This window comes from Centruroides sculpturatus, unplaced genomic scaffold, assembly GCF_000671375.1.
Source record: "Centruroides sculpturatus isolate CEXI.00-Female unplaced genomic scaffold, Cexi_2.0 scaffold38, whole genome shotgun sequence".
NCBI classification, from domain to species: Eukaryota; Metazoa; Arthropoda; class Arachnida; order Scorpiones; family Buthidae; genus Centruroides; species Centruroides sculpturatus.
This window is the reverse complement of record NW_019384306.1, coordinates 831,087-856,473: the sequence shown is the minus strand read 5'-3', so window position 1 is coordinate 856,473 and position 25,387 is coordinate 831,087. Positions and strand designations below refer to the sequence as shown.

The 25,387-nt window shown below is 28.8% G+C and overlaps 1 protein-coding gene across 1 annotated transcript in view; it reads left to right on the top strand.

Annotated features, from left to right (window-relative positions):
• The window catches only part of LOC111619035 (structural maintenance of chromosomes flexible hinge domain-containing protein 1-like), a 260,024-nt gene that overhangs the window by 206,003 nt on the left and 28,634 nt on the right, over positions 1–25,387 (top strand). Inside the window, exons 34-37 of the mRNA XM_023360677.1 lie at positions 7,113–7,225; positions 19,467–19,525; positions 21,499–21,586; positions 25,156–25,287. Coding sequence (XP_023216445.1) covers positions 7,113–7,225; positions 19,467–19,525; positions 21,499–21,586; positions 25,156–25,287 — 392 coding nt within the window. The remainder of the gene's footprint in view (positions 1–7,112; positions 7,226–19,466; positions 19,526–21,498; positions 21,587–25,155; positions 25,288–25,387) is intronic.

Genomic DNA, 25,387 nt, shown 5'->3' with positions numbered 1-25,387 from the left:
TCTTTTTTTTTTTTTTTTTTTGCTGGATACTATATAAACTGATTAATATTTTTATCATGAATTTATTAATTATAATTGTGTTGTTCAAACAATATTAAGGAATAGAATTAATATAATATTCCTCTAATTTCCAAATATGACTTAATTTTGTCATATTTATATTTGCCAAACATGATACTGTACTTTTGAAATTAAAGCATTTAAATGATAGTGATTATGACCAAATTCTATATAATCAAAGTTATTAATTTTAAGTAAATTTGTTTCAATAAAATTAACTATTAACTAGAATTGAATTAGAAAATGATAGCATTTTTACTTCTCTATTATGTTTGGAAAGAGCTATTCTTTAATTTTTAAGATTGATTTCTATAAAAAGACCATGAATCATAAATATTAAGACATTAACAGTAAATTACTGTATTTGCTGGTGTATAAGACACCCTATTTATCAAAGACATTTAAAAAAGAATTATCTACATTTGCCATTATATAAGATGCATTCTGTTTTCAGACAGTATTTTTTGGGAAAAAAGTGCTTTTTATGCCGGCAAATAGGGTATAATCAGGCTTGTAATTCTTTATATGAATGTAAACTGATTAAAAATTCAATCTGCAGTTGTATTTGAATTATAATTGAACTCAACAGTAGCTTTTAGTTTGAACTGAAACTGACATAGCTTCTCATAGGATGGCATTACAATGATCATCATACAGGAATATATGCTAGCATATAAGTCAGCTTTTTAAGTCTGAATAAGTCTCCAAAACTGAAGTTCAATTTGTAGTTTGTATAAAATATGAACCTTTACCTTGAAATGGTAATCAAATGAAATGGCACAATTAACAATTTCTGTGCACTATTTATTGTAATACCAGCAAGTGATCACAAATATTTTCAACTAAAAGGGATGTTGGTGAAGTCATTTAACACAGAGGAAAAAGTAAATCACATAATGCTGAAAGTGTAATGGATTCATAGTTTCAAATCTGGCTGTATGATGATGGTGATGCCACTAGTTTATTTATATCAGTGATGCAAATGGCAGAATAAGAACAAATGCATATTATCATGCATTTGTTCTTATTCTACACATACTATATGTAGTTATGTCACAACACTATATTGTGTAAACTATTAATATTTTATTGAAAGTGTTCATTTTGTCATTTTGGTTATAATAATAGACCTGATGTACTGTACAATAAAGTTCTTATCAAGTTAACTTACTGAATAGTTTTAGCAGTTTGGTGGTGGTGGACTCAAACTTCTTGATTATGTTGTTGGTGGTGATTGTATGGTACCTGTATTCCTCAGCAACTTGTTTAATATGCTGAAATTCTTTTAATCTATTCAAGATGTTGGAGGAATGTGAGAAGGCTCTCCTCACTAAGGCAGTGAAGGCTGCTATCTTAAATTATACAAGTTCTGGGATTTGTTGGTATAAATAATGTTTAGTAAGTGGGCTTTCTATATGCCTTAGTTGAGATATTCTTAATATTTCAGGATGGCCATATGTCCAGGAAATGTGCTGACTTGTGGCTTTGCTGTTCTACTCATCTGTGGAGGTCATAAGGATTATCATAAGGATTATTGTTTATGACACTGAGAAAATTATGCATATTAGGCTTCTGACACCAAATTATAAGCACAGCATAAACATACTTGTATATAAGTGAAACTAGTTATCGTAGATCAATAGGACTTTCTTCATATCATGAATTACAAGCTCACATAGGATGCCTGATAGGGAACTTCCTTCTTTGCAGTTATGACACCCCTTCAGAGAGGAAGAAGAAAGAGTAACACACAAAATGCACCAACTCAAGAATAAGGGAGTGGTGTTTCTGTGAATCATGAATGTGCTGAAATTTGCAAAAACAAGATTTGATTTTGGTAAATGGATAAAGGGACTCAAAGTCACAGACTATGATGTATTCATTGTTAATCAAAATTATGTTGTTAAAGTGCTTCACTAACATTTTTAGGTCTGTTATTGTTTGATTGTAGATGTCCATTCTGTTAGCAATGAATTTCTTCATTAACTTCTCATTTTTTGCTGTGGGTGAGGAGGATTTGTCCACCACTGGTCAAGTGACCATAGTTTGTGTATCTTTGCAAATGTAAAAATTTGGGGTATGGACGGTGCAAAGATACAGAACATTAAATTTAATATTCTGTTGTTTTCAGTTTTGTTTGATTCTAAGAAAAGTTTAATTGACTTAACAAAAAGTACTTGGGTTAGAATTAAAGTTATTTATATCTTGAAAAATTATTTCATAACATTTGTTGTATCACCCTGTCATTGTTTACTGTTATACTGCATAATAGTGGTGGTAATTTTTAAAAAGCTAACTTACACAATAGTCAAATGTAGGCTTGCTCACAACTTTAATGCAAATAGCTCTTTTGGCTTACAAAGTGTAAGTTTTGCTCACACAACATTCCTCAACTTGGTGAGAACTTTGGTTAGTAACTGTTGTGCATTGTATATATGGAAAAGTGGCAAAATATTTTAACATTTTTAAAATTTGGTTGGATATAGTCATTGTCAAAATTTTCCTGAGTAACATTTACAAATATTTATTTTCAGTGATAAGGTATAAAAAATATATTTTATTGTCAAATAACAGCAGATACTTTCACAGTTGAACTATCACAGTTTTGCATATTTAGGATCTTGATTACATTTCTTTATCTAATCTGAATTTGGCTTTGTAATTATTATTCTGTTTGCATTTTGAAAATTGTCTCACATCATCTACACTTGATTTATCAAATGTCCTCATTTAGAGTTAACGACCCTGATTAAAATTATTATTAAATATAATAGTCAGTTGACAGTAGTCAAAAAGACTTATGTGAATTGTTATATGCCAAAATATCTGCACTAAACATCATATTCCAGAACAAATTAGTATATGGAACCTCGGTATACGACTTTAATCCGTTCCTGGTGTTTGGACATATACCGAATAGGACGTATACCAAACCAACCTTTCCCATAAGAAGTAATGTAAAAATGATTAATTCATTCTGATGTAAAAAAAATGGCTGGCTTTAAACACCTCGCTTTCCTGGCTAGTTCCTGCTTGATTTTTCATGAGATCAGCATGTATCTTTTTAGCTTTCTCACAAATAATTGCTTCTGATACACTGTTGCCAGCACACTGATTTTTCAGTTATCCAAAGCAAAAGCAATTTCTCAACATGATCTAATGTCTTCAATCTCTGTTTAGAAATTGATTTAACCCCTTTCACAATATTAGCAGATTTAATAATGTCTTTATTTTTCACGATTGTCGATATCTTCGTTCTCAGAATACAGTATGCAACTATGCAACAGTTAAATCTCAAACACGCATGCCACCTTCATATTTCTCAACAATCTCTTTTTTCAGTTCCATTGTGATTCTAGTTATTATTTTTTTTTTTTTAGTTTTCTGTTGCTTTTCATTTGCCTTTTTGCAATTCACGATTAATAAAAATAATAAAATTTTTCTTAAAATTTAAAATTAGAAGAAATTTGACAAAGTTATAAACTGTGGCACCGCAAATGTCTAGTCTGGTCTAGTACACCGATAGTGCTACTTGTTCATAGATGGCATGTATAATTGAATTAAGTCGTATACCGAGCAAAATTTGTTTTGTCTAAACAGGACGTATTCTAAAGCAGACATATACTGAGGTACCACTGTATATTTGTTCTGGAACTTGTACTATATTAATTCAAGTTTTATTGTAATAACCATTTCTGTTTTCAAAATCTTCACTTAAAATTTGTCATTAAAATTTTCAACTGGTTTATCTTTATAACGGCAGTTCAAATTTTTGAGATTTTGAATGTCATTATAACATTAAACTCTATGAATGAATTCTTCAAATTCTTTATCACAGAGCTTACTTTAGTTATTTCCTTATATTTCAATTCATATGAATTAGTAATAATAATAAAATTAAAATAAATTCTTTTTGTACCTTTGATTCTGATTCCTGATTAATTAAATCTAAGGCATAATTTGGTTTGTGTCTCTTTTTATTTAGCAATTTCCTCCTTTTTGGTAAAATGGCATACTATAGACAGTTCCTCTGCTATGTCTTTCAGGTAACCTTTTCTATGCTTTTGAGGTTTATTTTTTTTGGCTTCATTCCACTTAGTCTTATCCAATAATATTAAGATAAACCATATTAATACTTTCTGTCATCATTTTTTTTGGCAGCATCATTTTTACAATTATATAGCCTGATCTTAGAATACTTTAATCATATTTCTGATATTGAAGATGACCATAATTAAATATTTCCTATTTGGGATTTTGGAGTTTTATTGAACAACTGGGATGTCATCAAATTTGGTAGGTATATTATTCAAAGCATGAAGAAAAGGATTCTAAAATTTCAAAATCTATCATTAATGGAAATATTGTACTGTACAAAATGAAATGCATTACAAAATGTAGACAAATGAATAACAAAGACAAATCTGAAAGTACAGATTAATTATTGTGTATTACAGTTACTGATGTATAAGAGGAATTATTTTTATAATTTGAGAAACTATTGTTTTTTTGGATTAAAGATTACATTTTGTATATTATGTGCTCAATAGCAGAATGTAATATGTCTAGAGAATTGTTCTGGACATGCTATGTAATGTTGTTCTGTAGTTTCTGTTTTCTCAAACTTTCTGACTCTAGCAGCTAATAGAGGATCTATCCATAAGTTCTTACAATATGTAATCTTATGAAGAGTAGCTACTTTCTTTGCTAATTTAGGTAAAAGAATTTTTATGATTGATGTGCAATTAAGTAAAGTGAAACAAATGTTTTGCATGACTTTCAATCAGAATGCTTATTTTAATTAATTGTATATTTATAGCATTAAACTTCCAGAAAGAACGTAAACAAAAACTTTTTTGTGAATTTGCTTTTCTCTGTTATAAGAGCATCCCATAAGATCTGGATAACTAAAATTGAATTTTTTCCGTATGCTTTTAATGGTATATCTGTTAAATTTGGTGAAATTTTAGTTTTTTAATAGCTCTCCAGAAAGTCCTGAATATAAAACATTTAATTATGGTATCCATGTGTATTTTGTCAGCTTGTTACTGTTTCTTCATTTCTAAATTTTTTGCAATTACCTGTTCATACTTTCTAGCAAGTTTTTTTTATGATGTTTTATGATAATCAACAGCCTAAACATTCTCTTTCTGCTTTTCCTTCTGCATTTACAAGAAGTTGTCTTCTTACTTAATAAAATAAGGAATAAAATATTGCATCATTATAACTAAAAATAACAGTTCCTATAATAATCACTTAATAATCCAAATACAGTAGAACCTCGATTATCCGGACTAATTGAGGATGAAGGTAGTCCGGATAAGGAAAAATCTGGATAATCAAAACAAATACTTTGTCTTTTAATGATAATACAACATGTTTTCTTTTCGATGACATATCGGTAATATTAAAAGTAAATACTGTATTTAAATCATGATCAAATTTTCAAGAAACAAACGTTCGTATTGAATTTGGACTACTACTGATCAGCGCTAACAGACTACCTGTTGTTTAAAAGGCTCTCTGGTGGCGCAAGAAGATGGATTTTATAAAATAAAAAGCAGTCAAAACTGCATTTTTATGAATAAAAATTTGACAAACTATTTATCGTTTTATGACGAGTAAAATTTTTTCATCGCGTTCGCAGCTTTTAAGTAATGCATAAACCTTCAAGGCACAAGGCCCTTCGGACCGCGAGGCGTAGGCGGTGGCCCACGTCGTCCGTGCCTTACGCCGCCCTTGGTCATAGAAATGATGTAATTTGAATATAAATTATTTATAAATACGTATGTCACGTTATATTTTTATTACTACGTAAAATATATTTAAGAGTTTACGACCACTGTGCCGGGTGAGACGTTGTTGAAACAAAAAAAGTTATGCATTCCATCACGTACATAAACAGTATCATAATTCGCCAAGTGCAAATCAGCAAATTCGTAAAATTTTTGTTTATTTTGAACAATCCGGATAATCGAAAATCAGGATAATGGAGGTTCTACTGTAGTAATTACTTTAACTGTGAAAAAAATTTATGGATATTGAAGAAACATTTCATATTTTAAATAAATAAATAAATACAGTTGATTCTCAATCTATTGTTTTTGGCAGGACTTGGGGAAAAAATGACCGATGCAGGAAAACAATTGACATTGGAAATTTATGACATTTATGTTTTTATTATTTATCTAATAAGAAACATGCTTTTTCCAGTTATACAATGGCTTTCTGTAATACTAAATGATGTGGAGCATATGCACAAACATTCATTTATTCTAAATTTTAAAAAATTGTTAAAAATACCGAAATTTGTTCTATTTTCTTTTGGTAAGAATACTTAATGTATTGACTCTTTTCTTGAACTTGAAAATGATATCATAGAAGTGTCAAAAATGTTAGTGAAATTATAAATTTTTGTCACTTATGATGTGTTGATTCTCTTATGGGAAAGGGTTCTGACTTTTCTCACTTGTCCAGATACGATCTCCCCTACCTCAAGACCATGCAGGGTTGCCAACCTTTAGGAGACAATCATCATAGCTAACCCTTGAAATTACCATATTTCACTTAAAATTATCTTACATTTATCTTGATCCTTTATACTTACACCCTTTATCCATAGAAATATTACTTTTCTACAATAATTATGTTACAATGCATAAAATAATAATTAAATTGTTAAAACTGTAGATTAAGCAGAAACCAGACGACAAAAATTAATTTTCACAAATGATCTTGCTGTTATCAAAACCAAAACTGACTGACAGAAATCAGCACTACAAAATAGAAAATTTTTGTTTATTGGATGAAAATGTATGAAAGTCCAAAATTGGCATGCAGAAAATGATTTAAAGGCATCAAAATATTGTATATGAAAGTCAAATGCCTGAAATTTGAGAACTGCCTGTATTGTATAAAACTATTGTTAAAATTACTGTTTGTAAAATAGAAATGATTATCTATTAACTAAAAAAATGCAGTCTTAGGGTTAAGTAATTTAATTGTGCAACATCAAGTAAGTTTTATATATAAAAAAAAGTAAATTTTTACAGATTACACAGTTCAAGTTGTAGCAGAAGATGGTAGTATTGTAAGACCGTCAAAGTCTGCACGGATTTTTATGAAAATATGGAAATCTGATGCACTACAAAATAAAAATATGAAGGTTTGAAATATTTTTATAATAATAATAACATTATTTAATAACTTGTATCTTGTTTAATGTCTTGCTGTAGAATACATATAGGATATTCATAAAAGAATGATTGAGTTTCACATGCAGAGTTTTGTATATTTCTTATCTTATACATTCATGACATATCTCAATCAGAAATGTCCAAGTGTGATGTGCATCACTCAATCTCTTTATATGCATACTTTGGTCATTCAATACATATCCAAGTGGTAGCTAAATTCCTGCCAGATCTGTTAGAGCACATTTCCATAGCATGAGTGGGTGATTCTTTTCTGGAAATCCCAAAGGGATTGGAGGATTGTGGAATATGTAAACTGTGTCTTTCATATACTCTTACAGGAAGAAGTTACATGGAATTAGGTCTGGAGTGGCCACTGGACGAGGTGATCATGTGCATCTGCAACATGTCCAGTTTAGCACCACTAAGGAGGCATACTGAGAAACCACAATGATCAACCTAAATAAGATGAAACTTGGATAATTGAGTGATGAATCTATGCATGCATTACATTTCATTATCAAAAACTGACAGTGTTACACATCTGTGAAACTCCACCATTCTTTTATGAATAACCTGCATAATAAAAACAAATGATTAAATTTTCAATTTCTGTGATTTTGATAACTATCAATATTTATTAGTTATTTTTTAAATAATAATTATAAATAGGTCACCTATACAAAAAATTATGAATTTCCTTTTTTATATGGTGTTCTTTTTTTTATACTGAAAAACATAGGAGAATCATCTTTTCTGACTGGATTTTATAATTAACTTTTTCATTTATTTCAGAAAGATTAATTTGAAATGAATAGTTGAAAGCAATAGAAAGGAAATAGATTTAGTGATTCTAGTAGATAACTATAATATACTATCATTTTTAATATAGAGTCAAAAGTGAACCAAACTTTTGGATTTTTATATTTTATGTAATTGTGTGAGTCCATAAGTGATTATTGTGCAGAAGCAATTGCTTATGCATAATAATCATTTGAATTTTTTAAATCTATTATGAACAGCGTGACAGGACTGAAATTGTATAGGAGTGTCAGAGAAAGTTGGTAGATAAGAAATTACATATCTGGAATAGTAAGCAAACCTTACCTGTATGAAAAACCTTTGCAGAAACTTTTAACATGCTCAATAAAACATCTTCTTCTTCCACAAACTTTTATCTGTTTCCAAGGGTGAAAGAGAAGTTGAAAGACTTCACAGGTTCCAATCAGTAGTAGAAATGGAAGCTGCAACAATGAAAGCCCTTAAAGACATCACTAAAAATTATTTTCAGAACTGCTTTGACATAGTATAGATGCTGTCAGAAATGTGTAGCTGCAAAATGAGCTTATTTGAAAATGGTATAGTGTAAAAATTTGTGTGTGTTGTGTAATAAAACTTGTTCTAAAAAGTTGTTTAACTTTGACTCTTATCTTTTAATAATACAAAAAGTACAAGATGATTTAAACATATAAAAATGAAGGAAGCAGAAAGATATGAAGCATTAATCTATAGAAAATTTACATTCTAGCCATTCTACATATTCTGGACATCAATAAATTATGTAGAGAATAAGAAGATAGAATCCCAATTGGAGCTTTCCACATAAGTTCTGATTGGAAGTCTCTTGAAAATAACATGACATTAGCCCTTTTTCTAGATCTTATGACATTCTAACTAACATCTTTTGACCATTAGTTGGAATGAGATTACCTCCTAAAACATTCAAGTCACTCATAAGCATATCAAGAGATTCTCATTTCCTTTTTCAAGCCATTTCATTTTCAAATATTTACGGATCACACATTGTTGACTTAGCATCTTAAACACAACTGCCAGAGCAACCACATGTGTATCACTTTAATGCTTCCCAATAATTCCTTTTTCACCTCAACATTGATATTAGAATCTTCCTCTTAGACATTGTTGCTTCCATACACTACTCAGATGCTGTGGTTAATAAGATTATATTGAGTTGAACAGAAAGTTTTTGCATATTTTTAACAGTTATCATTACTTAATACAGATGTGCAATTTAATTATAACAGTTGTGAAATTTAACACATTATTTATTTTTTGTTCAGAAGCTTACTTTGGCTGTTTACTTCACAACTTTCAAACTTTGAATGAAATCAAGTTGAAATTTCTTAAGATAAAAAGTATATCAGACATATTATGGAAAGGATATAATGCTATACAAACAGTAAAAAAAAAATTATAATGTGTATACGAAAGTTGCTCCTAAACTTCAAATATGTCAAATGTGGTTAAAAAGTTCCATTCAGGAAATTTTGAACTAAAGGATACAAAAAGGGATGCTGACAAAGCAAAATTGCAGGAATAAATTGCAAAAAATTGACAAATAACACACATTATATATAACCAAACACAAAGAAAAATAAAGTAAAAGAGTCACTGAAAACATACAAGCATAATGCAAGAACAAGAGATGACTTGAGTGCACAATAAATTGCATTTACATTTCAAGTGCATTTTTTCATTGTATATGCAATTTGGACTTTGAAGCTTCATTTGAACGCAAAACAAATTTTTGTCAAATTTAGCACTCAAACTCTGAAACGTTCTAAGTCAAAATACAAGGTTCCACTGTATATAGAGATGATGTCTCATAATATCAACAAAAGAATAAGGAACATAAAAAAATATATAACTAGATAATATTAACACACTATTAGCTCAGTATGTTGTAGATCCCAACCTTTATCATGTATTTCACTTAAGAAAATTTTTTTCCATCAATCCCCTTAAATATTTATGTACAGTTGAGCCTGTCTATCTTGAATCTCACAGAATGAGAAAAAAATTGAATAAAGACAGGTTTCAAGATATAGAGGTTAATTGTTAATTGCAACTATGTACTGTATTGTAAGAGATGTTTTTCAACTAGCAGTAATAGATTTGATTGAAGGTACAATATTTTATCAATACAATTGCAAGTACATACCTGTATTAGGTATAAATAAAACATTTTTGACTTACCTTAACATAAATAGTTGTCAATAGTTTCTAATGCTTGATTTTTCTCAACCAATATGACAAGCAAACTCTTATCCAGAGAAATGCAGCATTAATTGTAACTATGTATTGTATTGTAAGAGATGTTTCCCAACTATTGGGTTGTTCAGAAAGTAATTTTGTTTTTTTTACCATTAGACAGATTAGTTGTATTTTTTCCGCCATTTTCATTCTAAACTGTATTATCACTATATAATTTGACAGCTAGCATTTTAAGGCTTATTTGTAAAAAATTTTGTTTGATTTTGTGCAATTGTTTATTTTTTGTGTCCCATCAAATATGGAAGATCGAAAGCAGCATTTCCAGCATATTTTGCTCTTTTATTACCGAAAAGGTAAAAATGCTGTTCAAGCGAGAAAAAATTGTGTGACGTGTATGGAGATGTATTGACAGAACAACAGTGCCAAAACTGGTTTACAAAATTTCGTTCTGGCATTTCAATATTGAAGATACACCATGTTCTGGATGGCCAGTTGAAGCCAATGAAAACAAAATAAAGGCACTGATTGAAGCAAACTGCCAAATAACAACACATGAAATCACTAAAAGATTAAATTTGTCAAATTGAACTGTTTATGGTTACTTGAAACAAATTGGTTTCATTTCAAAGCAAATATGGGTTCCACATGTTCTTAAAGAGAGATGCTCTCTTTGGTGGGATTTTAAGAAAATTTTTTTTTTGGATCTTTTACCAGACAATTTAACAATTGATTGGAAAGTGTACTGCCATCGAGTAAACAAATTGAGTAATATCATAAAACAGAAAAGGCGGCCAGAATTGATCAACAAAACAGGTTTGGTCTTTTACCACCATAATGTCAGATTTCACACAAGTTTGGTAACTCATCAGAAACTGTTATAACTTAGATGGGACATACTATCACATCAACCATATTCGCCAGATCGAGCACACTCAGATTATTACTTGTTCCAGTCTATACAAATTTTTTTGAACTGTAAGACATTTACTTGAAATGACAATGTAAAAAATCACTTGGATCAGTTTTTTGTAAGCAACGATCAAAACTTTTATGAATGTGAAATCATGCTACTACTAGAAACGATAACAACAGATATTTGACCAAAATGGTTAATATATAATTCAATAAAATATTTATTTATTATAAAAATATTGTTTTTTTTTACACGGAAAAAAAAATGAAATTACTTTCCAAACAACCCAATACAATTTATGCTATCAAAATGTAGTCTCTGAGCTTTGAATTTGTAATTGACATTTCAGTCCATAATTTGAGAAGTAAAGGTTTGGGGAGAAAATTATTTGAGATAAATTTGGAAAATATATTGAATTTAGGCAGAAAATGCTGGAGAAAATATAAATTTTGAGATAAAGAGGTTTCCAAGTTCAACATCTTTAAAATAGACAGGATCAACTGTATATACATTATTTTTTAACAAATTTATTTATAAATGAAAAATTTTGAATATGATAGTGAAAATGTTTTCAAGAATTTTAAATGATTATATTTACTAAATATTTAAACAATATTTAACAATATTAAAAATATTATATATTTATGTAGAATATGTATCTAATTTGCTTATTGATCCCCTTTGAAACTTTCATCAACCAACTCCATTGACAAACTCTGCACTCTAAATAAAGATTTGGTTGTATTGTGTAAAAAAATCCATAGTATCCTTAAATGCTGGAGATTACTATAAAATGATAGAATTAGTATGGATTTATGAAAGAAGTTTAAAAGTTAATGATGTTAGCTGCAGAGATGCTGATAAGCTGCCGCTTCTTGGAAATAGTTAATGGGTACTGTGAGGGACAAACCGACCCCCAATAAAGTGTTATTTTAAACTTTAATTATTGGGAAATTCTTAACTTCGAGCATTTAGCAAGTTAGGCTAAAAGCCATAAAAATTATTTCCCACGGAGTTGGTTCTTTGTTGAGGAGAATCCAGCTAGTCAGTGATGTGTCACCAGGAACTTTTGATAAAGTGCCCACATTGGACGCCAGACCCTTAACAACAACCTCCTGACCTCGGGAGATCCCAAGAGGAATAACAAGGGAGAATGGAAAAAACACCGAAGTCAGTCGTCTTCCAAAGTTCGTTCACCAAAGTCCGTTCACCAAAGTCATCCTCAAGGATTAATACCGGAATCAAGAATCCAGAATTAAAACCGTGACAATGATCGTGCCTCTTTAAGGATATCATCCCCAGTTCCATGCCTCCACACCTCCATGCTCCTGTTAACGGACAAGACCCAGAACCATTTGATCGTACATTCCATCGGCGGTGTCATCTTACTATGGATCTTTGACTCAGAAGAAAGGTATTTATCAACCCATGATTCGTTTGTAAACTCTCTCTCTCAAATGGCCTAGTATAATTAGGGGAACTTTAGGCATGCTCGCTATCGAATATATATGTATTTTCTTTGGTTCTTATTAAAATTGTTATTGTTATTTAATATGAAATCTGAGTGAGCCACTTCCTCATCTCTCTCCTCACCTCTACTCCGAATCCAACCGCTCACTCGCTACCACTCATGTGACGTAAAGTCGCGATTTCCGAGTCCTGCGAGACTCGGTGGTGTTAAAGATTAGACAGACAAAAATTGATCGTGACAATTAGCAGAATTAATTAGAGATCACAACAATCCACAAGCAAAGAAAAAAAAAGGAAAAAAGAGGGAACCAATCGAAATGGGAAAAATCGAAATTTAAATAGGAAATACAATGCGTGGCTTAGAACTTCCGCGGGAGAAAAACAAAATAATAATAATAAAAGACAGAGAGAGCAAGAACCATTTAGCTGTAACATTACAAGTCTTCGAGAAAACCTTGTACGCAATTGTAAGTTATCCTTGTTTATTCCTGGTTATCTTAGGATACCCATTTTGTATTATCTCCGAGAAAGAGAGCAGATCGTGAAATTTAAACATTGTGTGAAAAAAAAGAAAAAAATTGTAGGAAAAATTAATGAGAAGCAATTGTACCGCATTATAGAGAACAATATATTGTTGGAAATAATTAATTAGAATGATAACCATATCATAAATATAACCATATCAATGTCGGAAATAATTCCTGTTAGTATTATTCACTCAGAGTACTATGATGATCCATATTTAAATGGCTTTGTTATTTACATGACATGTAATTTTATTATGTTTAGTTATGCTCCCTGCAGTATTAATATTTCGTTTTGTAAGATTATGGCTTTTTATATTTATATCTTTAATATTTTATGTAAAAATTTATCTTATTGATGTTTTCATAACAATAGAATCTTTGTTTCAACAGTTTTCTTGATGCATGAAGTAACTTGAAAGTACTTGAATTCTTATATTCCATGCAATTTGTTACTCCATTAAAGCATTTTATTGGATTTGGTAAACTTTTGAGTGTTAAATTTTATTATAAAAATGAATAAGAAAAACTAGTAAATTATACTCCGAATACAGCATGAAAGAGAAAAACAGAAAAAGAAATATTTAGATAAAAATGAAGGAAAAATGTTTAAAAAACATTAAACATAGAAAAGTGGGCATAGACATAATTGCTTTCATAGCTGAAATTATTATTATTATTTATCAAAATGTGTCATTTGTACAAAAGAAGAGCATTAGGGAGGATTTGGAGTATTAATAATTAAAAATAAATACAATATAATAGATAAAAAATTTATTAATTTCTTATTGGTAAAGCAAATAATGAAATGAATTTCTAAAATGTGTTTTGGACTTTAAAATAATTCTTCAGTTGGAATTTGATTAATTTTTGTTTTGATATTTGATTTTATACTTGAACAAAAATTTGATCTAAACTGAAGTAAAATTAACTGACTTTTTATTAAAATTGTAATCTTTAGGATGATTAGATAATTTATTTCATAATTTCCTCACCTTAAAAATTGTTTTTGAAATACATGAATTATTTCAATTACAGCTTTAATGTTTGAACCTTATAACTTATGTAGTGCATACCATATACATTTTTAGAAAGAAACAATGTTTTACTACTGAGTAAATAACTATTGTGATTATGAAAAGTGAATAAGCAAACAGGAGAGGAATGAGACAAGGGTGTAGTCAGGATTTTCTCCAGGGGGGGCAAAAATAAGATAACATTGTTGATTAAAAAATGATTTTATTTGAACATTTGAAAATGCTAAAAGTAATTAGGTTCGAATAGCATTGCAACTATCTAAATCTTATTTCAGCACTAACCTATGGGAGTTCTGGCTAAATCTCATCAAAATTTCTTTCTCAAATTTATTTTTAGCTTCCAGAACCCTCTTTTTATGCACATTCATCATATAAAGACCAACAAACTGATTTCTGTCATTGTTGACCGTATCTAAGTGACATATGAAAGATCCTTTAGCACCTTAAGCAGGGTAAAAATCCTGCGTAAGGTGCTGAAGGATCTTTCAATAGTGCAGGGCTGTGCAAGTGAGATAAGCAATGCCTGTTTTATAGATGGGTAGAACAATTGCATTTCTTTAACTAATGCAGCTAGTTGTATCTCCTTCAGTTTGGCATTTGGCACCTTTTTACCTTTCCATTGGTTGTACCAAAGTTCAGCTTCACTGAGGAAATCATTCAAATTGTAGTTTTTTTTTAAAAATCCTCATACATTATATCAAGCATTGTGTGAGGATGCAACATAAGTAATAAGAATGTGGACAAGTTCTCCTCAGAAAAACACTGTTCCAGAAACATTATTAATGAATCTATGTATGGAATAATTAGTGATCTTCTCCATAACTTGCTAGGAGTCTGTGCTGGTGGATTTGCATGATGTTTCTGATGATTTATGACTTGCAGCATATTGAAATCTGTTCCAAGATGCTCGGTGATTGTTTTAGCCTCTGCAATAACACTTTGACTTTCAGCAACCATATTTCCACTGTGTTTTCTCATGATGTCTGTGATTTTTTATGTGATTTGCACATTGAAGTAGGTCCACACTTTTTGACTGAAGAGCATTTACCACCAGTTGCAGCAGTGCTGAATATTTTGCTATGAGACAAATGCTAACAACGAATTCTGATTTTGTAGCAGTGCAGTGCATTTGAAAAGCAGCTTTTCTCATTGCATTGCTACCGTCTATTGATAGTTTTTCAAGCGCCATAACAGTTTGTACATAATGTTTCTTGAATGTGGCAATACTTTTATATTTTTGAGACCAACAAGTTTCACAGGGCATTGGTATATTTGGTATGCTATTTCAATGAAGGGCCGCTTCTCGGAGGAATCTTATTACAGTAGAGCGTTGTTTATCCGAAGGAATTCCAGTCGACAAATTTAAATTTTCGCCAGTGCTGTGGTGCTGTAATCTTTGGCTATGTCTTCGGCTACTCAAATATTTTACGTTTTTGATACTAAATTAACTTCTGAAGTATAATTTTTTATTGTTTTTATATTTTTCAATATATTTATTTTGTTTGTACAAAATAAAAAAATAATTTTTAACGATACAATAGTCTTCGTTAGGCTTAACATCGACGAAAATTCAACGAGAAGCGACACGCAACAGAGAAAAATTTTAACACGGGATAAATTAATATATTTTTTCGTACATAATTGGTTATCCGAAAAATAAGTTATCCGAACAACACCAGTCCCCCAATTGATTCGGATAAACGACTCTCTACTGTATTTCTTTTATTGTGGAGGCCGTATTTCATATCACTGCTATTTCATTTAAGTCATTTACAACTAAGTTCAGTTTGTGACTAGCACAGTGAAAATATAATGCTCTCGTATACTTTTCTCAAATAATTTTTGGACACCACCATCATTTCCTGCCATAGTGGAACACCCATTGTATTTTTTTTTTTTTTTTTTTGGGATACACTTTTCTGGATCAAGGCATACCTTTTCTACAAAGTTGTTAATTGAAGATGCTAGATTTTGCATCCATGTCAGTCAACTCTACAAAACCTAGAAATTCCTCACGAACCATCATCTTTTCTTTGTCAAAAAATCTAACCCCTATGGAAAGTTGCTCTTTCCCTGATATGTCACTGCTCTCATCTGCCAGGATACTGTAAGTACATGCTTTCTTTATGTCAGTACTGATGTCTCTAATGATATCACCACATAGGCAGATTATTTCATTTTGAATCTGTGGTGACATGTAAGTGGCATTTTTTGTGCCCTTTTCTACGTGTTTTTTTTAAAATGTGGTCACCAGCATCAGTTTTGAGTTTGATCAAGTCTTCAAAAACATCTTCATGATGTTCTTTGCCTCTCAAAAGTAGGTCATGTGTACCACAAAACATCACAGTCAAAATTATTGATGCAACAATTTTCTTGTTGGATTCTATTTATTTCTGTTGGTGGACAGAAATCAACTGTATATCAACAGGTATATTTTCAACAAAACATTTTGCTGCTGTGGCCGCCAATTTGTGTCAATGAGATGATGTGTGAGAATTCGCAAATTGCATGTCTTTATAGTGAGTATAGTGCCTCACTATGAAAGAACCCAAAATACCATGCACATTACTTGGTGGAAACAACACACAGTAAATGCAGAATGTGCCCTTTAATTTCTTGGAATATGCCAACCAAGGAACATAATCCACTAACCAGTTGTATTTGAATTTTCTTTTTAATTGCACAGCATCCTTAGCAAAGTCATAACCTGGAGTTGGTGAGCAAAAGTTTTTTAAAACTTCCATTTTTTGAGATAAGGTCATACTAAACGAACATCCAAGACAGTGACCCACATTATTATCAAAATACATTTGATCCTGTGCCCAGAACCAGATGGTAGTGAAGGTCCACTTGATGCACTTAAAACAATAATAGGTGTAGGTGCAGTTGTGCAAGCGCCAACATTCTGCTTCGATTTCTCCTCTCTGTTGCTATCACTTTCACTACTACTTTTAACTGGTTGCTTCCTCTTCTGTCTTCCTAAAAGAAAATAAATAACTACTACTACACTTTCCAAAAAAATTAAAAGAACTAAGAATTTAAGCTTTTGAACAGACTCTCTACACTAGATACTTCAACCTTTAAAAAACCTTTAATATTTTGTACAAATTTGTTTTATTATTTGCATCTAGCAGAAGTAGCTAGTTGCAAAATCAGCTATTTCAAAACATCTAATTAAGCAAAACTGCTGCAAAAGTAACTAATTACAATTTTCAATCGTTATTTAAAATTATTGGAGTGTGATATACTTATTATTATTTCCTTATTTAGTATTGTATGAATTTTCTTAAAATTTCAATAAAGACATCAAAATCACTATTACAAATAAAAAGCAATTCTTTGCATTTCCTGGAGATTTTAGGTTGCTTTAATTAGATTGTTTTGCAACTCATTAACTCAAATGAAAATAATATAGATACATACTTTTCATGCTAAAAAAGTTTCTAATATCCATTTTAGATTGCTATTGTTATGGGATTGCAGTCCAAAAATTAAATAAATGTGCAAAAAACATTAATGGATTTATTATACTTACAACATACAATAGAAGTAAATACAGCACTTATTAATTTTAAATGGCGTTAGAAATCTAGTATTGCACATGGACGCAATGACATTTCAAATAAACCTTGCTCACAGTATGTTCTGAACAAGCTCAAATTCAAACTCACTCAACTGACTGACTCACATTGATTGCAACACTTAAATAGAGAACAGAAGGTACTAAAACTTTCCAGCTAAATCCAAACCTCAAACATCCTATAATCTTCGAGTCTTACCACAGACCATTCAAACCTTGAACCACCAGTTCCCCACTTGTTCACCAGAGAGCGCTCACATCACTGACTAACATGATAGCATCTACCCTCCATGATTCAAACATGCTTTCTTGCCATGCAATACTGTTATAACCTATTGACCTGTAATTTTTCATTTGACTAAATGAACCCCACTTCACCATGGCTACACCCCTGGAATGAGATCATAGCTTATTATGATTGCTGTCATCAGTAGAAACATTTTTATGAAATTTTACTCTGGTGCAGTCTTTGGCTGATTATAAAAAGACTGCACCAAATACAGTAAAACCACAGTTATTTGGTCTAATGACTGGGACTGCTTTTCTGGATAATTAATAAAAGTACAGATAAGTGACTCCTTTGTTAACTTCCTTTTTGCCATATCATTAAATGTGTCGGATGAAGTCACAAATTTATGCAGTTTATCTTTCTTGTGAATGATATCCTGAATGGTTTAAACATCTACGTTAAATTCTGAAGTCAGTTTTGCTGGAGATTTGCCATTTGCAAGTCTTTCAACAATGATCAACTCTCTTTCTTTTCACTCCTGCACTTTTTTGTGACATTTCTTTGCTTTTACTTCTCAACTGAAACACCCCAATGACACACTTCACTATTAATCTATGCTATGGTGAACAAAACATAAAACAGCAAGTGAAAACAAAATGCTATGGACACTTTGCCTATAAGTTATTTGTTGTAGGAAAAATGGAGTTTCAGTATGTGGAAGGATCCCTGCCATTACAGATGAAGAATATGAGAGAAAAAGAAGCAAAGGTGTTTTCTCAAGCTGCATGTGGACATGTTTTGACCCAACTTCTACGATACTACTTAGCCAGTTCATTAGCCTGAATTTGCTAAAATTTCATTGCCATTTTATAGAAATTTAGTAAATAACTAATAAACACTTTTTTGTGTGTTTAATATAAAGAAAAATTATTGTTTATTTTTGTAGAGTATTTAAATGATTTTAAGTTTTTTTCAAAAGTCTCCAATATATGTCTTGCTAGTAGGAAATACTCTTCTTTTTCTTACAGTGTTTATGATCTTTTTAAAATAAATTATATGCAAAATGATTTAGCATATATCAAATATCTAAAGCATCCAAAATCTTTTGTTGTAAAATTTATAAAATCCAAGGTTATAGTTTAATCAAAAGTTTATTGTGTGTATATATTTAATTCAGTTATACTTAAGTTTATTATAAATGATGATTTTGTTAGGTTATATTATATATTATTCAAAATATTTTAATCAAATAAAATTTTTCTCTTGATATATTCTTTAAAATGTTCAGTTGTTAAATCAGTAACAAATATTTCTCATGTATTGATAAATACTTTAAAAAATTATTTAAATTAATATTTTGAATGTAGAATATGATGATTTATTTAGAATATGATGATTAAATATATAATATACTAATTTTGATTAATGTTATATTTTTTCTTCAGCCATTTATATTTGTTCCAGATATGAATCCCAGAGATTTAGCAGGAACATTTCGTTTTCGGTAAACATTTAAAATTTATATATTTAACATTTTAAAAAATTTTGCATCAGTTAATCTCTTAAGACAGTCATGAGCAACCTGCAGCCTATAAGGTCCTAATATCCACATATTAGACCCTGGGGCTTTGGCAATGTAATTTTTTTCTGTTTTCTGCCTTCTGCCATTATGCAACCATAATTAAGCTGATATTCATGATGAAGAACATTCAAACTAAACATGACAGGTGAAAAGATGAAAATAAATTATATATTACTAAGGATAGTTTGCATATCTTTAGTATATATTATTTTAAAACTTAGGATACTGGAGGTTATGGAGTATGTTTGTACTCAGCAAGTTTTTTTTTTTACAAAGTTGCAAGCTTTGTAAGAAAAAATGCATGCAGCCCACCAGAAGCTTATGAAATTCACTTGTGATCTGCATCCAGAAAAGATTGCTCATCACTACTTTAAAGTATATCATTTATGGATTAAGTGTGTGTGCGTGCGCGCACATGCAAGTGTAAGGAAAATATACTCTATACTCTAAAAATATATCAAGTTAAAAATGTTAGTAGTTTCAAAGATTAAAAAAGAAAGAAAGGAAATAGATTTAGAAGTAATGAATAGTTTGATTTTTGTTTACTTTTTTAGTGGATATGATTTGTGTCATTAGAATTTATATATTTAATGACAATTATTATGAAGAAATTATCTGTGTTTTGTCTTCACAATTTTTTATTTAACAGAGATGCAAATAGAAAACCAAATTAAAAATTATTTATAAATATTAATTTTCATAAAGGCAAAAATTAAATTTAATGTTATTTTTGTATGTAATAAATTTTATTTATACATTAAATTCAGAAAGAATTTGATGTTATTGCTAAGGTATTTATTATTGAAAATTACAACTAAAAAAGAATGATTAGACTTGATTTTTTTTTTATGTAAGTGAATAAAACATAAGCATTAAAATGAAAAATTGTATTAGTATTAGTAAAAAATATTGTTAATTTTAGCATTTGCTGAATTCAACAACAATAAAAATCCAATAAAACAGTTAAATCTTTCATTTACATAAAAGTTTAACATCTTCAGCATTTTAAAAAGTATAGAAATAAATAACAGAACTTAACTTTCCACATTATAAAATATTTACAAATCTTTACACTTCTAATTATTGTTAGAGCAACTTTATCATTATGAAATTATTTTTGTAAATTTAAATTCAGTTTGATTGAAATGCATATAGCAAATTTTTTAAATAAAAAAAAATATTTGGCAAAACTACATTTCTAAGAATGCAATCATTAAATATGTAGAAAATGATTGATGATGATTAACACTATTCTGTAAAAATCTTTTATATCATCTGAATCATTCTATGAATAGTTACAAACAAAAAACATGAATTTAGAAGAGTAAACTAGAATTTAACATAGCTTTTATTATTATTATTATTATATTATTATTATTATTTTAAACTCTAGAAGTAGAATTATTTGTGTTTATAAATTTTATTTGTATTTTCAAAATATTTTATTATATTTATTAGCCACATTAAAAGATGAATAATTTAAAAACTTTAAATGGTAAAGCTTATATTGTAGTTGTTTATATAATTTCACAAGTTTTTTTTTTACATCTTATTTTTAGTAATAAAACTATTAATATCATTAAATTCATTCCTAATTTTTTCACCTGATTAAAATTAACTAAATTCTTATATGTATGGAACCATTTTTTTTTAATAACATTTCATTATACATCAACCTTGACATCATAAAATAAATTATAAGTTTATATGAAAAAGATAAATAGTTTTGATTTAAAATTTTGTTTTTCTAAGAAATTTTATTGAAAAGATAATATGAAGGATGCATTAGAAATTCAAAATTTAAATGAAATGAAAATATTAACAATTAGTATTAATCAATTTAAATTAATTTGTAATAATAAGTATTAATATCGGTTTAATATTTTTATTTTTAGTGGAAAGAAAGCACCTGAAATGTCTGGAAATTATGTTATTCAGTTCTTTTATGAAGCTGATAATCAGCCTTCTCTTACAAGTTCACAAGTTAGTAATATTAATTAAGGAACATTAATTTATTATTATTCTAATTGCAAAATAATTATTTTATTCCTGTGGTGATAGACTGTGGACTATTTATTAAAAGTTATGTGTAATCAGAATGTATGGACTATGTTCAAGAATAGACTAACATGCAAAAAATTTAATTTAAATTCTTCAATGATTTCTGGTACAAACAACTGTTTTATTTCAAATCACTTTTACATTCACATTACATTTCTTGAAAACTATCAGAATTTCAGGCACTACCATTATTATGAAATTGTGATTAGTTTATTGATAACATATCCCCTTCATCAGCATCCTCATCACATATCTCTTAATGTTCACTAATAGTAGACTTCAGTAACAACTTTATTTTTATATTTCAGACCTTGTCTAAAGCAGTGATTATGCATATCTACTAACAAATATTCCTTGAAAATAAACTGTATTTGATTGAAAAATACAAAAATTCTCTAATCGTGAAAAATTTCACAAGATTAGAACACTGATTTCAGTAACTGATCGCATGCTATGAGAGTACATCCTTTAAGGATTTTCTATTGCTGGAGGCAGTGAAATTGAGTTATATGATGGTTTCTCTATATATTCCCTAGTCAATATGTAACAGTGGATGATACATAAAATTTTGAAAATAAAAGCTTCTGAAACATTGCATGGACTGTCACCATGGGAATAGGGTATTATATGAAAATTAATCAAAGATTTTAGTTTATAAATCAGCCAAAATTATACATTTACTAGTATAAACAGTATAAGTCAAAAGAAAGGAGCAATGTGTCATTCAAAGCTAGAACTTATTCTAACAATAATTAATCCTACACCTTCCTTGTCCTCCAGCAAACTCAGGAAACACTCAGTAAACCATTCAATTCAAATGTGTAGAACCTGAAGCAGGTCCTTAAACTAGGCCAAAAGTGTTTTTGAATAAAGTATTGGTGAAAGATATAAGGTGTGAGATTGATTATTGTTTTGACTTAAGCACTAAAAAAATTTCAATAGATGTACTTTGATTTGCTTTTTCCATCTAATAGTAAAACTTACAGAACCATCATGAAGTTATCAAGCAATTAATATTTGTTGCAAAATTTATTGTTATAATTTTATTTTATCATTAACCAGATGACTTTAAACTGTTTATATATAAATAATATAAAACATTTATAAATAAGATATTTTATAATTGTATGAAATTGATTGCATAATAAATGAAGAGGTTTGAATAGCTATTTTAAATTAAGAAAATTTAATTCTTTGATATTGCTTAGGTATTTATTATTGAAAATTACAACTAAAAAAGAATGATTAGACTTGATTTTTTTTTTATGTAAGTGAATAAAACATAAGCATTAAAATGAAAAATTGTATTAGTATTAGTAAAAAATATTGTTAATTTTAGCATTTGCTGAATTCAACAACAATAAAAATCCAATAAAACAGTTAAATCTTTCATTTACATAAAAGTTTAACATCTTCAGCATTTTAAAAAGTATAGAAATAAATAACAGAACTTAACTTTCCACATTATAAAATATTTACAAATCTTTACACTTCTAATTATTGTTAGAGCAACTTTATCATTATGAAATTATTTTTGTAAATTTAAATTCAGTTTGATTGAAATGCATATAGCAAATTTTTTAAATAAAAAAAAATATTTGGCAAAACTACATTTCTAAGAATGCAATCATTAAATATGTAGAAAATGATTGATGATGATTAACACTATTCTGTAAAAATCTTTTATATCATCTGAATCATTCTATGAATAGTTACAAACAAAAAACATGAATTTAGAAGAGTAAACTAGAATTTAACATAGNTATTCCTTAATTATTTAAACTGTATATGTTTTGTGTATAAGCATAATTATTATTTAATTATATTGATTTGTCAATCAATAGCATTTTCTAAACACAGAAATCATAGGAAATTTCTGATAGCCTGAAAAAGAATTGGACAGAACACTTATTAATATCAAAGTGCAACTTTCTATATCTATCTAATTTGTTTTGTAGGTGTGATATTTTCATCTTTATTATTTACAGTTGTTAAATTGAAAATTTTAATCAAGTAAAAAAATCCGTATTGTTAAAAGCATTGAACAATAATATAAGATTTTTTTAACTGTTTAATTATTATGTTAATTTAATTTACTTTTCAGATTCTTCAGATTAATGCAACTATTGAAAAATGCCATGTGGCCAAAACTAAATTAGAAAAAGCAAAAAGAAGAGAATGTTCTCTCACAGTAGCTGCTGATGAGCCTGGTGTTCTTGGAAAAGTATGTAATATTTTTAAAAATAAAAATAGATTAAAATATGCATCATTTAATTTCTAGGATTATTCCCACATTTTTTTCTACACAATCTTTTGAGAAAGAGTGTCAGTTGCCAGCCTCCATAGGTGCTGATCAGGTCCTGTCATGTTGATTTCATTTGTACATCCTTTATTAATAGTTTGTCATTGACAATTATTTTGAAACAAGAACTATGTTTCTCAAATGGTTTTTGTTTTATCTGTATTCCTTGAAGTACACAATGTGCAAATACAATTTTGTACCTTGAGGATACACTAAGATTCTTAGAAAAAACTTGGTCATGTCTTTCATGAAAAATATCCAGTACTGGTTAATGTGAAGTGGTTTTTGCATTGTGATAATGCTAGACAGCCAATATTACAGTTAGAGTAGAAGTTTTGAAATATCCCATACATTCACTAGTCTTAACCCTTTGCAATTTTTNTATATAAAAGTTCTTATATAGGAAGAGTAAAGCATCTCTAGAAACAAAATTCTTTTATTAATTTTAAAATTTATCATTTTTAGGATTGTCAGTAATAAATCCCAAAAGAATTGAATATTTTATGTTTTTTAATAGAGAATATGTTCAGAATGAGAATGCATCCAATTTTTAAATTTGGATTGATTTGTATTTTGTATTATTATTATTTTTTCTTTTGGAACATTAGTTATTGAGAAGTTTAAAGGTTTTCTAGTAGGATGAAAACTTTTTATTTGTACTTGTTTGTGTTCATATTAGTGGAGCCAGTGTATTCTTAACATAGGGAAACTTTGTAGGTTGTGGATGCTAACTTTGAAAAGCTGATTGACTGAAGTTTAAATCACCTATTAAATGATCAAACGATTCAATTTAGGCTTAGGAAATTGTGGTTGAAACACAAAGAAATTTATAAAAAGACAATGATGAATATTATCTTATTTAAATATTATATGGTACAAGTATAAAATGCATTTTAGAAAACAAAAATAATTCAAAAATAATAAGCTTGCGTATTTTTATTTCTTAAAATTTTATGTTCTTATACTATTATAATTGAATGTGCTTAGCTTTAGAGATAATAAATTTTTTATCTTTATGTAAAGTTAAACATGTCTAGATAAGAAAGTTATCTTAATATTTTATAAACTTTAATCTTAATTATATTGTAAGGTTTCTATTTGGTTGGCTAGTTAAGACTATTACTTTTTAGATTATTAAATATTTTTAAATTTTATAAGAATTTTTGTAAAACCAATTTTATTTTTACAGATACCTATATTTATTGCACCAGATTATCCAGTTAAAATGACACCTTTAGAAGATCCTAGTGTTCCAACAGTTTCAAATACTCAAAAAGCTGCACATCGATGTCTTGTACGCCATTTAAAATTGGAACTCAAAGTAATTATTTTTGAAATATTTTAATTTGATTTAATTTTCTGTATGAAGTATACTGTATATTTAATATTGTGAATAATTAATAATGTTTACTGATTTAAGA